At 37.0% G+C, this 17,908-nt stretch overlaps 1 protein-coding gene across 2 annotated transcripts in view; it reads right to left on the reverse strand.

Annotated features, from left to right (window-relative positions):
* Positions 1-17,875, reverse strand: part of slc37a2 (solute carrier family 37 member 2) — a 50,975-nt gene extending 33,100 nt beyond the window's left edge. For both annotated transcript variants that reach the window (XM_028030925.1, XM_028030926.1), the window contains exons 1-6: positions 17,329-17,875; positions 7,257-7,338; positions 6,551-6,641; positions 4,268-4,346; positions 4,049-4,184; positions 1,825-1,901 (exon numbers count right to left, since the gene is read on the reverse strand). In XM_028030925.1, coding sequence (XP_027886726.1) covers positions 1,825-1,901; positions 4,049-4,184; positions 4,268-4,346; positions 6,551-6,641; positions 7,257-7,338; positions 17,329-17,387 — 524 coding nt within the window. In that variant the 5' untranslated portion in view covers positions 17,388-17,875. The remainder of the gene's footprint in view (positions 1-1,824; positions 1,902-4,048; positions 4,185-4,267; positions 4,347-6,550; positions 6,642-7,256; positions 7,339-17,328) is intronic.
* Positions 17,876-17,908: the final 33 nt, after the last annotated feature.

The following is a 17,908-nucleotide window of genomic DNA, read 5'->3' on the forward strand; positions in this document are numbered from 1 at the left end:
TTTAGCACCAGCCGCTACTGATAAGATATATCGCAAAAGACACCTGATCAATATCAATAGATTATTATCTGGTAGAATTTTTCATAATTTCACTAAAGTCCGATCCAGAACCGTACAGCATTCTAAAGGCCACTCAGCCTCTCACGATCAGCTAAGCGAGGTTGGTGAACTCAACTAAATCACTCCCTCTTTTGTTACCTAGCAACAGCAGTTGAGTAACATGTGCAACAGCACCAGCCTGGTGCCATCTACTGACTCAGCAGAACTGAAAATCTCAAAATCGGCTTTAAAAAAACTCAACTAAGCGTTCTTTATATGTTTAGATTTGTTCTCCACTCCCCCTCTGTTCAATAATTTTGAATTAATCTTGAAGCAGAAAACCAACACTGACACCAGGTATTGTCCATGTAGGCCTGTCGCGATAAACGATAAATCGATTAATCATACGATAAATTAAAACTATCGACGTCATTTCAATTATCCGCATTATCATCTCTTCCGGCCTTTTTCTCTTTCTGTTGATGACACTGAATTAAAAAAGGCTCAACTCCGGTGCTCTCCACTGACTCCTCCCTTCCTCATTTCCTTAGTGTAAAGCCCAGCGCAGACGACACGATCTTAGAGCTGTCGGCCGATTGTCGGCCCATTTTCAAAACCTGACAGACCACACATTACCCTACAGAAATCTTAGGTATAACGGTTCGATTGGGTTCCTGCGGTGTGGTGTCCAACAATGGGCACAAAATAATGGCTGCAAGTCCAGTGAACTAATTTTAAAACCAGGCATCAATCAATGCTTTACTACAATCTACCTGCAATGCATGTGGCTAGTGTCAGCGTAAAGTCCTGACTGAATGAATAAAAATCATTATAACCTATTTACGTCACTGTTAACGAAGAACAGCTGAAAGGTTACCGGGTTTATCAACTGTGGTAGCAATTTCGCTCCAACTCCTCCTCTTGTCATTTTTATTTTCTTTGCATGTTGAATAAACATTAATGTTGTTTCCACATATCATCTCCAATGTCCGCTGGACTTCGGGTTGCTCCGTGTCAGCTGTTTAGGATTCCCCTCTGTAATTTCCCCTCAGAAAGCAGGGAGGAGAATCTGCGCTTTCTGATTGGCTACCTGTCACATTCAACAGGCTGCGTTAAGCTCCCAGTGGGGAAAACCACTGATTTAGATCGGAGCGGCAACGACGATCTACCATAACACACCACACAATCTTAGAAAGACCAACGTTTTAAGATTGTTGTAAGGGGAAAAATAGGAGCAAAAAATCATGTAGTGTGAACTATTGCATCACGTAGTCGATGTGCCCATCTTCTCTATTTAAATCTAATTATTACTGAAGGGCAACATAATATACAGACTTCATAATCTGCACTCTTTTGGTTGAATGCAGTATTTATTTATTTATTTTATTAGTTTTTGGTTGTTTTGTTTATTTTGTTTATCAGTTCCAGTGTTAAATATTCTTTTGAAAATAAAGTGCATCTATCTTTGGCAGGAAATCGCATGCATTATTACGTCATTTCCATTAAATCAGTGTAAAAAGGTCTTCAAACAATATTATCGTTTATCGCAATAATTTTTTGAGACAATTAATCGCTCAGCAAAATTTGCTATCGTGACAGGCCTATGTCCATGTGAAGCTGTCATGATTTCATGGGTCAGTTGATTTCAAATTTATGTCAGTATGAACCATTTAAATGTCGCCTCTGTTGGTGCTTTGTTGCAGTGCTGTTAAAACGTGATCAAGTGTGTGATTTAGTCGATTCCAAAACTCTGTAGAGTCAGCAGAACTGCCTCCCTGTACTCACTTCCCTTTTCCGAACCAGTTGCCAACACAGGCCACCACAGCGGGCCAACCAGTGGTCTGCATGAGCCCGTTCATCACCTGCAGTGTCAAACACAACAGAAGCCCGTTTTCATTAGCTTACAGCAGGAAACTGAACATGAAAAGGTGAATGAGTGGAGAAGGACTGTTATTGTCTCCAAAGCTGCAGAACATGAGCCCAGACATGCATGAGCAGTCATGTGGCTCCCTGTGAGTCATGTGAGTGAAGACTCACATCTTTGCATTTTATTTAGGGAAGAGAAAAACTAACCAACAGCTACAACACCTACAATGACGTAAACACCTTATTAATAAGTACATTTATTCTTAATGTTGACAACGTCATTAAATTTAGTACTTTTTAACATGTTTTTGAACAGAGGTTTGGCTTCTTACTCCACTTTCCCATCTGGGAAGTCATGTGTGGGAATGAAGCACAAATGACTCCTCAAAGCTACACTTCAAATACAAACTAAAAACACAGGTTCTTTTTTTTTCTCCAGTTCAGCAGACTGGATTTTAACGCTTCAAACACACTTTTGAACAAAATCTAACTCAAAAGAATAAATAAAGAAAAGAAAGCACTTGTCTATTTATGGTTCTCTTCTGCTTTTCTGTCACAATTTAATGTGTCAGATGACATTTCAACAAATAACTCAATAACAATAATCACCTTGTTGAGCCATGTTTTAATCAGGATTAAACACATAATTGGAAAGTTAAGTTAAAATTTCCATTTGAAAATTTAGCTAAAATTTTAACTTTAAATTAGATTATTTACATTAATCAACAATAATTTAAACAGCAAATTTATAACAATACAAAGTCACAAATCATGCCAAGATCTGAAGAAATGTACCAAAGGTTGAACAATCACCTTTTAGGTTAAACCTATGTGTGATAGGTTGATTTCTCTATATGTGAGAGCAACCTATCTCTCATATAGATAGGTTGATTTGGATACTTTTTTGCAGTAAAAAATATAATCAAATGAAAAGGGCATTTTTTTTATAGTCAGGCTTTCTTTTACAATAAGGAACTGAATTAAGTCAACTGTCAACTGTAACAAACAATGTTACTGTAAGAAAAGACAACTGACAAAAAAAGAGGGTATAGGAACCCAGCAAAACTGATAAATTAAACAAGTGTTTCTTGTTTAATTGACTTCCCAAAAATTAGTTTGGGAAGTCACACTAATTTTCAGGTTTTTAATCACATTTATAAAAGTACTCTTTGGTTTTAAGCAAAGCTAAGAAGACATTTTTTTGAAGACTTTAGTTTCTGTCTGACCTTTTTCTTACATAAATGTAAGGAAAAAAACATTCAAAATGAAAACTAGCCTGTGTCTGAATGTTTCCGACACGTTTCTGAGTTGAACAACAGTGACGTAAGCTGGATTTGGTTACTAATGGTCGAACGCAGTTTAAATAGCGAAGTGAAACAAAACTCTCCTGATGATGCCTTTTGTTTTCAGCTGTGCTCGGAGTGTGCGTCCACAAAACAAAGTTTCTTCCAAGCTGAGTGATAAATGAAACCTGGCTGTTGTGCTCTGGCCTGACTTTGGTCAGCAAAAAATGGCTCGTCTGATCCATGTGCTTCCGCTTTCCACTTAGTTTTTGATACACAGTATGAGACAGAATTTGTCATGATCTGTGTTTTTCTGTGTATTTATTTCGAGTTTCTGTGTCCTTGAGTCTCTTTGTTGTCCTGTCCTCCCCTTGATTGTTCCCTGGTGTGTCTCGTTTCTGTGATTACTCCCTGTGTATTTAACCCCACCTGTGTTCCTTGTTCCTCGTCGGGTCCTTGTCAATTCTGCGTTGTCGCACCAGTCTATCTTTATTGTCCCTCGTTTATCCTGTCGCTACCGACGTTGAGCCCAGGCTTCCGCTCAGTCGTGCTGCCAGGTTTTGTGGACTGTGTAATTCTGGATATTCTTTATTAAAACCAACCTACTCGTTTCATCCTGGGTCTGTTGCGTTTCCTCACCATCTATACCGCACTTCATGACAGAATTCTTTGTAGTTAGATTTAATAATTTAGAATATTAAAAGTCTCGGTTTCCAAATGCAGACCAAAGGTTTGCCAAACTGCAGAATAATTAAATCATGTTACCTAGGTAACTCAAACTAAGAAAAGTGTGATATGTCATTATTTTTCCAAACAGATCTTATACCATCTATCAGTCTGAGGTGTGTGTATGTGCATACCTGGACGAAGGCGTAGTACCCTAAAGAGTGGATGTTCCAGTAGTAGCCGAGGCCAAACAGACATGTAAACAATCCGCTCATCACCATCCCGAAGCTCAGGTAGTACCTCAGAGGAAGGCGCTCTCCAAAGATCCCACTGGGGAGAGAGAAAAGACCCGAGTGAGTCGGTGGAGAAACCCAGACCTTTATCCTGGAGAGTTAAAGGCTGCAGCTACCAACCTGAAGAACATGCCAATGGCATAGGCGACGAGGAAGGAGTTATCCAGGACACCAAAGAGGGTCTGATAGTTGCCCTGATCTGCAGGAAGGCCACAGGTAAACTGTTTTAATCTAGTGACATTAAATAGCATAAGTATGTAGTCAAAACGATAAAATATCTGAACACTGTAAGTTTAATTAGTGGAATAGGTCCCCCTAACACCTTTTTATGAACCAAAACAGAACAAAGAATTTCCACAAAATTTATTAATATTTAAAAGGAAGCTTGTCAATTAATCTTGAATAAATAAAGGTTTATGTGGTAAATGTTTGACTTAGTCAGATGATTTAGTCATCATAAGATGGTTCCGTCAGTTAGAAAGTCATAACTGGATATAAGCATCACTTGTCACCTGGGTCCAACTTTATTAACAACTCAAAGGGGTGAATATTTTGACTCAAGTATTTAAAAATTATAACGTTATAGTACATATTTAGGAGAATATTACTAAGCTAATGGCCAGAGGACGAATTAAACTTATTATGAATGAATTTATACCCACTGATCTATAGTACCACCTACTCTTGTATTGTGATTTACATTTGTACACCTTTTTTTCAGTAGTGAATAGGCCACCAAACTAGCTCCAGCACAGGGACCCACATCCTTATAAACCTATATGTACCTATATTTACTATATGGAGAAATTTTACTGCCATAACTCAAGAGCACACATTTTCAGTTTGAAAGCGGAATTTCATTTCTTTGTACTACAAACTTGTAATACTTGGATTTCAAGCAGGATTTCATCTTTTATAAAAAAAAAAAAAACTTGTAATGCTTGCACTCAAAACTTCTGCTCTCTTTCAAATAAGATCTGTGCTCTCTCAAATCTTTGTGCGCACGCTCAAATTTTCTCCTCATGCACAAAACCTCTCTGCACGGATTAACTCTCTACTTGCAAACCTCTCTGCTCGCTTGCAAATTCTTTTCTGCTGGGTGTAACTGTGTGGCTATGTATCTGTCTAAATAGGTAGATAGACAATAGATAGCCATCTATATCGATCTAAAGATAGGAGCAATGTATCTAGATAGATATTAATATTAAACTGATAAAAAAAAAAATCAACAGCCATGATTCTTCTGAAAGCATGCTGTAACTCTTTCAAGTGTAACTAACTTCTGAAAGCTAAACCCCGCCCATGGCAAATTTGGAAAAATTCCAGCAAATGTGGCAGAGCTAAGAGACAAAGCCAAGCAGAGGGGATGGGTGGGTATGGGGGGAATTTTCTGCCATAATTCGTTTGCTTACATTTTCATTTTGAAAACAGGACTTCCTGTCTGTATTCTCAAAACTTGTAGCCTAACCTTCGTACTCAAATCTTTCTCCTCGCGGTCTTGCAGAGCTCTCTGCTGGCTTAGGAAACATTGTCTGCTTGCTTTAGGAATCGCCTTTAGCTCACAGTTGCCTGGCAACCTCTCAGTCATTAGAATGAAAGTGTTGTACTGGATGCATTTGTTTCCTTTTAGCGGGTGTGCCTGTGTGGCAACTATCGATTGTAGCAACCTGCGCCACCAACTGGATGTAGGGAGTTGGTTGGATGAACAAACTCCTGCCTAAGATCAATAAGCTGTTAGCACACTGCTGGCGGATGTTTAGTGTAACACAGAGCAGAAAGCTGAGGCTGTTGTTTCTCCCTACATCCAGTGAGTGGCGCAGGTTGCTACAATCGATAGTAGCCACACAGGCACACGTGCTAGAAGGAAACAAACGCACCCAGTACAACACTTTAATTCCTGAGCGAGCTGCCAGAGCGGCTATTAGCCGCTATTAGCTTCTCCTGCGTACTCGGGACCGCAGCCAGTCTGACACAGTCATCCGTTCAACACCATACCTTCACCAAATAGTCAGAGAAGAGCAAGCCCATTTCACTCTGTGTCCACATTGCAATTAAATCACGCATTTGTAAAGCTGAGTAAAGATATCAATCAATACTCGCCATGACAACCCTTGCTACTTCAAATTCTGAACAGGCGGACAGGAGAATAAAGGTGGTGGGGGAGAGAGAGCGCTGTGCTTTTACATCAAAACCGGGGCTGTGATGAAGTTGTACCAAACTGTACCAGTGAAAATGAAAGTAAACAGGCTTTGCCAAAATATATTACCTACAAGTAATGCATTTTAAATAAAGAACAGCACTGAATAATACTCACGTGGAACTGTTTTAAATTATGATTTTGCAGATCTTTCAGCATATTTTAAAATGAAAAACTGCATGAATATAATTTGGTGAAGCACTTACCAAAAGGCGCCCAGTCACACCAGGTATCATTATCAGTTATGTTGAGGTATGCTGGTCGAATGACTAATGAACAGTTTCTATGCAGTTCACTCTGAATTTCAAACAAAAAAAAAATAAAAACAGAACTAGATGAAACAACTCACATACACAGGAACAGATAAGTCAGATAAAAACCACACAGAATGATGTAGCCACCTCTGTACTTCACAGGTGTGAGGGTGATTTAAGGCAAAGTAACCCTTCATTTAACTCAAATGTTGCAAATTTAGAAAATCAGAAGCTTACAAAATTATGATGTCATCATTTTGGCCTAACTGTTTATTAAATTCTTAGCTAGGGTATAGAGATTTGGTTAATTTGGTCCTTGTACAGCAGAAAATGGCCTCAAAAGCTACTGGTCCTATTTTTATTCAATAATTCTTTTCTCATCCATTGCCACAATAGCAGAATAACATAAGCAATCATTCATAAATATACATTTATTTCCCCAAAAACCTTTAAGACGTTGTATTTAAAGCTTCACAATCCTGAGCCTAACTTTGGAAACCATTATATTCATCTTAAACTGACATGTTGCTTAGATTAAAAATATTTTTTCTGCAGCTGAGCATTGTCTATGCTGACAATCAGACGAGGTCTGATTTAAGTTAATCAGAGCAATACAAACACAATTTGCTTCACGATTAACAAACGTTTCCTCAGTCACCTTAACAATGCTGATTGGCTTCCTTGAGAGGTGGTAGGCTGTGTAGAAGAGGAATGTGAGGAAGAGAATAAAACCACGATACCTGCAACAGGAATAAATAAAACACAAGGTCATGTAAGTACTGATTATTTAAACACAGTCCGTCTTTATAAGTCTAATAAGTCTTAAAATAAGGTAAGATAATTATTATTATATTATTATGATAATTTTCCATTATTGCATTAATGTTTGAATAACATAAATGACATTTAGAGAAAATAACACAGACCAGTCTGCTGTGGGTGATTTTTTTTTCCATATCTGGTCTCCTATGTTATTAAACAACAACATGAATTCACTGAAGTCACGCAATAACAACATACACCATGATACAAGGTTCATAAATGAACTGGTACATCTGAAGGATAAGCTTAAATTCTTATAAATAAAGTGTTCATGTTTTGTTTAGTGTTTTTTGGAAAGAAAAACACTTTCGGAAAGAATAATGTAAAATTCTACAGCCTACTACTTTCTAAGGAGTAAGTAGGTTACTATCTTGATCATATCACAGGCTCTTTTTTCTGCTTCCACTCTTAAAGATTGCTTGACCATCTTGGGCTGAATGTTTAATTCTCTATAAGGTGTTCATAAGTGGTTAATTAACTTTTAGTGGAAGTTCTCTGAAAATAAAACTTGATTCCTTACAATGTCAGGAATCAGTTAGCAAATCTTCATCTGCACAGACAAAGCATCTGTGGCATAGATTACAACATGTTATTATTGGGTCATTCCTGACAATATTTGAGTAGCACTTAGTCAATTTTGCTTTTACCCTAATTTTTCAAAGCCAAATATTCCTGAGCAATCATCATTGCACTATATAGATCTTGCAGTAAAGAAATGAATTGCCATCTTTGTTTTTCTAAAAACTGATAGTGGTTAGTGTGGACAAGCTTTATTAATCCTAAAAAATACTTGGAATATACTGATGGCTAGTCTGACAAAAATATACTTGGATACGTCAAAACTAGGACAAGTGATTAATACTATAAAATATAAAAAATGCACTATATAATTAAAGTGCATTTCCTGTTGTTAACACACAAATACTTTTTTAAAAAATCTTGTTGAGAAGAAACACTGACATGCATAAAACTAAGCAATCTGGTTGTATAGTAAATTATTTTTAATTTGGAAATATTTAATCTTTACTATTTATATGATCAGTGATACTGAAAGCACTACAAGTCAGAAGTGACAAGAGCTGTTGTGTCAATAAAACATGCTACCTGGAAAAATATTTACATTAGCGGGGGATAGTTACATGTTCAGCTCCTAACCCTTAGTTTCTATGAGGACAGCTGATTATGAAATCCTAGAAAAACTAACATTGTTCTAATAAATGTGTGTACTGAGGCAGTACTTTGCAGAACAAAACATTCTCTGCTGGGATATAATTTAACATCACTGTCTCCCAGGATAATTTAGTTGCCTTAGCGCTTATTTCCTCCACATAATTTCTTTCAGGATAATGAGGTTGTTCCTGCTTTATATTTCAAGCAAGGTGCCAAACCTTTTAAACATTAACAACCTGCAAACATGTAAATGTAAAGGAAGAATTATTTATTGAAACTTTGAACAAAACGTTTGGCTCGTCTCTTCCTTAAAAGGCCCGGATCCTCTCAGTGAGCAGCGGGCAGCTGTAAAACGAAACTAAACAAGGCGTGTTGACGTCACAGATCACAGAGTTTAATTCATACAAAGCAACGCATAAATCAGTTAACAAAGCTGCAGAGGTACAGAGATATGCATTTTATCACAAAATAACAGACACACAAGGGAGACAGACACACACAAACACAGAGACAGACAAAGGCGCCCACGTGGAGAAAAAATGGAAAAAACTCTCTCTATATTAGCGCTACATGTAGCTTTATACTGAGTAGGCGTTTTCTCACTTTAATATATGCAAAGAAGGCGTTCTGTTGTTCAACCAATCAGAGACCTGTTTCGGCCCCCCAGAGAACCCCGGAAACTCCCCTCCTTACAGCTCAGCTCTGTTCTCTGTCAAACCAAACAGGGGAAAAAACCCTTAATCCTGGGCGTACCACGCACGAATGTCCCCAGCACTGAAGTCCTGATATAAATCTCGCCGACTCCCCTGGAGTTTCTTCCTCCCACATTCCAGCTGCCGTTTCCATGGAGATGCTAATTTTATGGCCCTTGTATAGGCGCCTGCTTGTCTCGATCGGGCCATCTCAAAGGGTCACACAAAGCCTGTTTTTCCAATAAGAGTGCTTAATATTCCTTTACACATGTTGTAAGTATTTTAGCACTTAAATAATCATTTTCCTTAACAATGTCTACAGCATTATGACAGTACTTGTCAAAGTACAAGTACTTTATGACAAGTTTTAATTTCACTGAGCAACAGTTTTAATTTCACTTTTCAACGCTAGTTTTTTAAAAATTATTATTATTTTGTCATGCTCTTGGAGGATTGGGTTGTGTAACTGGGCATTGTTGCTGGTGGTATAAAAAGCTTATTTAACAATCCTCCTTCCTCTCATGCAAGGAAGGAGGACTGAGCAACAGAGAGACGAGGACTGAGCAACAACTGGAGCAGAGAAACACCAAGCATCTCGGCAAGCTCTATAGCTAACAAGTTCACCGTCTTCACTGACTCACATAAACCTGATGGACATCCTGATCTTAGCCCACAGTTTGCTATGATGTTGGTCCACTGTTAGCGGCTAAAGTTTTAGTTTGTCTGGAGCGAGTCGTCCACGCTGGACTCCTTGTCCATTTCATTCTTCAGGATCATCGGGACTTTCAGGCAGAGGCCGGACAAGGTGGTTCTGGCCCTCTACCCACAGACCACCTGCTTCAACTGAGCCCTGATCCACACGCCGCCGCACAGGCAAAACATCAAGACTAAAAGTGGAATTGTAAGAGAATGGGACCTAAAAAGACTCAAGCATCGGAGGATCTTGATGACATTAATAAATCCTTGGACTGTATTTCTGAGGAAGTGGCAGCTATAAGACTCCATCAAAAAAAACATTTTGGATCTGGTAAAAGAAGTGAAGTCGTTGAGACTTCTTAATGAGGAAAAGGATAAACAGATCGCTGTATTGGAGAACTGAGTGGCGGATTTGGAGCAATGCAATACTACGAATGATGTGATCCTCACTGGATTTAGAGTCAAGTCCTGTTTGTATGCCAGCGCAGTGGCGGCACCCAGTCCTGCTGGTAACCATCAGTGGAAGTGCTTGACTCCTCAGAGAAACAGGTGGCTTCTTTCCTCCAGACCAAGGGGATAGAGGTGGACTATGACACTGTGGAAGCATGCCACCCACTTCCGAGAAGAGGAAAAGAATATAAACCTGCCATTATCATGAGATTCACAAAGAGGAAATACAAGTTTGCTTTGTTAAAACAAGGCAGATTGTTGAAAGGATCTGACGTATTTATTAATGAGCACTTGACCAAGAAGAATGGTAATATTGCCAGAAAGGCCCGGTTTCTGAGAAAAAAATTAAAAATTCAGTCAACATGGACAACAAATTGTAAGGTCTTTATCAAATTGAATGGAGCTCCAGAGGAAGCAAAGGTTCTGGTTGTTCAGGACTTCGCTGAACTGGATAAATACAACTGAATGCTATGAATGATGATTGGGAACCCAGGTGATCGATTGCACATGACACACATCACCATGTCTCAATTAAACAATACTTTGTTTTCATCAACTACGGATATAACATTAACACCTCTATCTAATGTTGATTATCTGGAACTGAAAACATTTGACTACACTGCATATAAAAGTCAAGTCAAGGAAAAGAATTTGGATCCAGAAAATAACTTCTATAACATTGTGATCAACTGTGGCTACTACTCTACTCAGCAATACAACTCGACAGCTAAAGCAGACAATAAATTTTCGATTATACATTTCAAAAGGAGAAGCTTATATGCAAATTTTAACCACATCAAAGACTGTTTAAGCCAGTTTAATCAACCTTTCAGTGTCATAACTATCTCTGAAACCTGACTTAATACTGAGAAGGGAGCTGATTTTGAACTAGTTGGTTATGAATTCAGCTATATTAATAGAGAGGGGAAGACTGGTGGAGGAGTAGCTGTATATGTGGACAGCAGTCTTAGATATAATATAATTGAAAACATGACTAATGTGGTTAAAGATCATTTTGAGTGTATAACAGTTGAAATATATATGGAAAAAAATAAAAATGTAATTGTTAGCTGTATATATAGGGATCCTGGTTCTAATATGGACCTCTTTGCAGAATGGTTTGAGAAAACCTACACAACTACAACTCCAAAGAATTATTTTATCTGTGGGGACTTTAATATTGATCTGCTGAATGTAAACAATCACAAATCGACTGAAGAGTTCATTAATACTATACACAGTCTGAGCCTTTTCCCTCAAATTACAAGACCAAGCAGAATCACATCTAACAGTCCTACATTAATAGATAATATATTTACAAATGTAATACATAACAATACAATAAGTGGATTATTAGTTAATGATATTAGTGATCATTTACCTGTTTTTGCTGTTTGTGACAACTGCCACATGAAAGATAAGAGTAAAAGTAATCCAATTTCTAAAAGATTAAGGACTGAAGAATCTATAAAAGCATTTAAAGATGAATTATCTAAACAAAACTGGGAGTCAGTATTGAAAGAAAATGACATGGACAAAGCATATGATAATTTTCTGAATATTTTTAAATCATTATATGATAAAAACTGTTCCAATACAAAGTTTATTCATAAAAATAAATATTCAGAAACTCCATGGATCACCAAGGGACTGCAAAATGTCTGTAAAAAAAGAACAAACTGTACAGAGACTTCATAAAGCATAGATCAATTGAGGCAGAAAATAAATATAAGAAATATAAGAACAAATTAACTGCTATTTTACAGATAGCAAAACAAGATTATTATAGCAAACAGTTGGATAGAAATAAAAATAATATTAAAGGTATCTGGAATATTTTAAACAGTGTCATTAGAAAAATCTCCAGGCATACCTGCTTTATTCAACACTTTACAAATATTGATAAAAACCTTAATAGCATAGAAGAGATAGTTCATAATTTTAATAAATATTTTTTAAGTGTGGGGCCTAAATTGGCTGAGGAAATCCTGCAGCCCACAGTTTATGAAACACCAAATGACACATTAGTTAGTAGAAATCCACATTCCATGTTTGTCACAGTAGTGGAAGGAAAATAAATTATAGATATAGTAAACAAATGTAAAAATTAAAGGTCAACTGACTGCAATGGTATTGACATGATAATAATATAGAAGGTGATTGTGGAAATTATTCAGCCGCTAACATATATTTGTAATTTGTCAATTCAAACAGGTATATTTCCACAAAAAATTAAAATTGCAAAAGTCATCCAACTATATAAATCTGGGAATAGACATCCATCCATCCATCATCATTTCACAAATTACAGGCCTGTTTCATTACTTCCACAATTCTCCAAAATTTTGGAAAAAATATTTGTTGCTAGATTGGATAGATTTGTTAGTAAACACCAACTACTCGCTGAGAGTCAGTATGGATTAAGGTCACAAAGATCCACAGCAATGACAGTTCTTCATTTAATAGAAGAGATGACCAGAGCATTAGATAAAAAGAAACCTGCTGTTAGGGAATTTATTGACTTAAAAAAAGCAGTTGATACAATTGATCATAAAATACACATCAAGAAACTCAAGCACTAAGGTCTAAGAGGAGTAGTTTTGCACTGGATGAAAATTTATCACAGCAACAGGCAACAATTTGTGCAATTGGGTGATTTCCAGTCCTCATGCCTGGACATTGTTTGCGGTGTTCCCCAAGGCTCAGTATTGGGACCAAAGTTGTTTATTTTATACATAAATGATATATGTAAGGTTTCAGAAATACTTAATTTTGTTTTATTTGCAGATGATACAAACACTTTTTGTACAGGTGAAAATTTATGGCAGCTTTTGATAGAAATGAATTTAGAGTTATGTAAATTGAAAAAGTGGTTTGATATTTACAAATTATCACTAAATTTAGATAAAACCAAGTTTATGTTATTTGGGACTTGTAAATGACATAGCAATTTACAAATAATAATTGATAATGTGACTGTGGAGAGAGTGACTGAAATTTGGTTTTTGGGAGTATTGATTCATAATAAGATCTGTTGGAAACCTCATAATAAATATGTTCAACCTAAAATAGCTAGAAGTATTGCAGTTCTCTCTAATGCTAGAAAATTTCTAAACTCCTCTACCCTTCATAATCTTTACTGTTCACTTATTTTGCCATATCTAAGTTACTGTGTGGATGTTTGGGGCAGCACTTACAAAACTTCACTTCAACCATTATGCACATTACAGAAAAGAGCCATTCGAATAGTTCACAAGGTTGATTTTTATTGTCATACCAACAATTTATCTATAGATTTCCTGAAACTCCCAGATTTGGTAGAGTTTCAAACTCCACTGTTTATGTATAAAGTTAGAAACAAACTATTACCAGAAAATATTCAAAAATTATTTACTGATAGAGTGGGGGGATATGACTATAGAGAAAGCCTCAACTTCAGAACTTTGAATGTTCGAACAACAATGAAAAGAATGTGCATTTCTGTCATTGGAGTGTAGATCTGGAATAAACTCACTAAAGAGCTGAAGCAAAATCCAAGCATGAGGAATTTTAAGAAAAGACTCAAAATGGTTACTATTCAAACATATAAGGATGAACAGGGGTTATGAATTTGGCTGGGAATTACAGCACTGTGGATGACTTGGGCAATTGGGTGCAGGTTTGTGTATGTGTGTGTAAATATATCTGGGTGTGTAAATAGGTATATATTATTTATGTATATATGCAGGTAGATGCGTATGTAGATCCTGCTGGACTTCCGCACAGAAAGAACTCAGTCTGTCCATGTGGGTAATAACAGAGGTGGGACCAAGTCAGTGTTTTGTAAGTCTCAAGTAAGTCTCAAGTCTTTATCCTTGAGATAAAAGATAAAGACTTGAGACTGTCTTTACTTGAGTCAAATCTCTTTTTTTATGACGAGGACAGAGAGAAACTCTCTTCCCTAAGCTCAAGTCTAGAACCTGCTTTCTGATTCACAGTCCCGGTTCCAGAAGAGTTTAGTGGGGGGGACATTGGATTATTTTGGGGGGCAGACTAAACTAGCTTTTACTTTAATATAAATACATAAATCTTTATGTAACATTTCAAATAGGATACCCATGTTTATTAATACAAAATAAACAAGGATATAAACAGTGGCATTTATAAAATGCTGAGTAATTATGCTCAAATTCGTTATTTCATATGTTACAGAAATCTAAGCTTTCCCATCTCTGAAGTCTATTTCTTTAAATGCAAAATCAATCTACTCAAGTAAGAGAAGAGATAATATTACTCAAGTAAAAGAAAAAAAGTACCGTGCAGTAAAACTACTATTATAAGTACCTTTCTTCCCAATAAATTACTCACGTAAATGTAACCAGTACTACTGACTTTGGGACATAGATAAACAATACTTGTAGCCTATTTTGTTAACAAGCTTAATGTGATATACTGGCATTAGCTAGTCATAATGTAGCTAATATTACCTGCATCCAACAAAATTAATCAACTCATTCAGTACATTTGGGGGAAAGAACTGTGCAAAGTTCTTTGTCTTTTGCTGGTTTGCTTTTAACACACACCAGTGCAGCTCTGCACGGCAGCAGCAGGTCTCTGTCGCGGCCACACACTAGCAAGAGCTCATGCTGAGTTTAAAGGAAGCTCGGAAAAACACGTTATGACTGAGCGTAATGAATTAATGGGGCTCACTTTATAAATAATATGTTTACCCAAACTTTAAATTTCGGGTAAAATATCAAGCCTTTTTAAGTAAACAGGTTCAAATTAAAATTCAAGTTCAAGTCTCTTATCATTTTTTTAAGTCAAGTCTAAAGTTTTACTATTAATGACTCGAGTCCAAGTCATGTGACTCGAGTCCCCACCTCTGGGTAAAAGCACCTTCAATGTCATTTCTTTGAACACTAGCTCCCTCGACGGCTGTGTCTTGAGCCCCCTGATGACTCACAACTTTTGTCCCAGGTTTAACACCAGTCACATAATAAAATATGCAGATGATTATAATTGTGGGTCTCATTCAGGATAACAATGAAGTGGATTACAGAAACGAGGTACGACATCTTGTGGACTGATGTAGAATAAACAACCTGCTCCTGAACGTCGACAAGACAAATGAGATCATTGTCGACTTCAGGAGGTCTCGACCCAGCGACACACCACTTCTCATCAACAACAGAGCAGTGGAGATCGTCAGCAGCAACAAGTTCCTGGGGGTTCATATTATAGACAACCTTGGCTGGACACCGCATATCACTTCCCTGGAGAAAAAGGCACAGCAGTGCCTGCACGTTCTGTGACAAATGAGAAAGGCTTTCCTCCCTCTTCCCATCTTCTCCACTTTCTACAGAAAAACCATTCAGAGCCTTCTGACCAATAGTGTCTCCATCTGGTTTGGAAGCTGCAAGGCGTCAGACTGGAAGTCTCTGCAAAGAGTGGTGAAGACAGCGGGCAGGATCTTTGGATCCCCTATCCAGAACATTGCACACAGATGCTGCTTAGCCAGAGCAAACCAGATCCTCTCCAATTCCACTCATCTTCTTCATGGTCTGTTCATCCGGTTGGAGTCTGGCAGAAGAACAACCAGACTCAGAAATAGTTGCTTCCCACTGACCATCAGATTGCTCAACATTATCATCACTTAAGACTGTCTTAGACTGTTTGAAAATACTAAGTTATATATATTTAGCAATATATTCTTATTTGTATATTTGTGTAATTATAATTACAGGCACAATTGTGTTTTTGTGTGTGCTCCAGTGGCCAAGTGAGGACATTTCATTGCCAATTTCACTAATGTGTCTGTGCAACAACAATAAAATAAGTCTAAGTGTATAGTTATTATGCTGGACAAAATGCATTTGTAGGCATAACGAACTGTGAAAACCAAGAACATTAATTAATTTCTAGAAAATGGTTTGTTTTTCTGATGGAAACCGCAAACTTGATTTTGAAAAATTTTAACAAAAGTTTAACCACTTTCTTTTGTTTTTGTATCTAAATGGTAAGTTTTTTATATAAATAAAAGATTACAAATATGTCAATGTTTTCATAACTTATTCACTTTTGGCAGATGATTGGTGAAAATGTATTTTTACACAATTATAAGAAAACCTGTACATTAGTAGAAATTACCATGGTCATTAATATTACTGTTTTTTAAAATTACAAATAAAAATTCAGATGACTAATTTCTTTTTGTTGATAATTGAAAGAATGTGTTTATTTTTTGTTAATTTATTTTATATTACAAAAGATCTAATCTTAAATTATAACGTTTCATGTTTTGTTTGCAAGTGACTTATAAAATTGGTGCCCTTTTTAATTATGTACAACAAAGTAGAAGAAAATCCAGGTTCAACTGTTGAGTTTTTTAGATAATTTGTAGAAACTTGCCGGTTTTTTATAATTCTTAATTTTGTTTGTTACAAAGTTATAAGAGAATCTAGTTTCTAACTGCTGCCAAATATTTTCTTGTCTTTTTTAAAGTAAAATTTGTAGAAAGAAGGCACCGCTATCAGTGGTTTGCTATAATCCCTACCATGCACCAGCTCTGTGATCAGCACCTTGTCTTCATGAAGTCCTTGAATGGTGGACGACAGTATCGACTCGTTAAAGTGCAAATCTGAGTCGATAATCAAATGAAGAATTTCGTTTTAAAATGTACTAAATGAAAGAGCTATACTACTAGATTAAAAGCACGTAATTAAATACTTCTAACTCGCAACGCGATCTTAGATAAATATGCAATAAACACTATAGCGTTGAGGTCAACTGATTTACAGAATCAATGTTTATTGATCAGACTGAGTAAATAATCTACAGCAGGGAGATAATGTAGAAGCAGGTAAAGCTGCCCTGAAACCAAGTTGGCTCTACAAAAAATAAAAAAGAAAGACTTACCAGCTGTCCCGAGAAAGGGAGGTGATCAGTCGTATCCCTGGAGCCAGAGGAGACCTCATTGTTGATTAAAAACCGGTTAGACTTCCCACTCAAACTGTTACCACTTGATCCCACACATCATGTTCTCGAAGCAGATATCGGTGAGATGAGGCTGGTTGCAGGTAACAACAGATTTATAACTAAACACCCGAGAGGAAGCTTCCTGATAATTGAGTCATCGATGAGGGGAAAAAAACCGGAAGAATGGTAAATGAAGCTCTAGGATAAAAGCAGACGTTAGCTGCTAGGGAAAAACGGCTGTCGTCCGGCTTCTAGTGCGGAGATGGAGTCCGTAAACATCCAGCAGAGCTCCATAGTATGCTTCCAAGTTTATATACAGCGGTGAGAAGAGTCAGCCTACCTCCCTGAACCTGAGTTAAAACGTTACGGCGTGGAAAAGCGCCGGATAAGAATACAGAATTACTAATAATACTCAAAAGATGCACTTCTGAGTTGTTCGTTCAGAAGATTTTCCAGGAGCCTCCCGACGTCAGAAACAGTCTTACGTATCGCGTCACTATAAATAGAACGTTGTATGGAA

The sequence above is a fragment of the Xiphophorus couchianus genome, chromosome 11 (assembly GCF_001444195.1).
Source record: "Xiphophorus couchianus chromosome 11, X_couchianus-1.0, whole genome shotgun sequence".
In the NCBI taxonomy this organism is placed as follows: domain Eukaryota; kingdom Metazoa; phylum Chordata; class Actinopteri; order Cyprinodontiformes; family Poeciliidae; genus Xiphophorus; species Xiphophorus couchianus.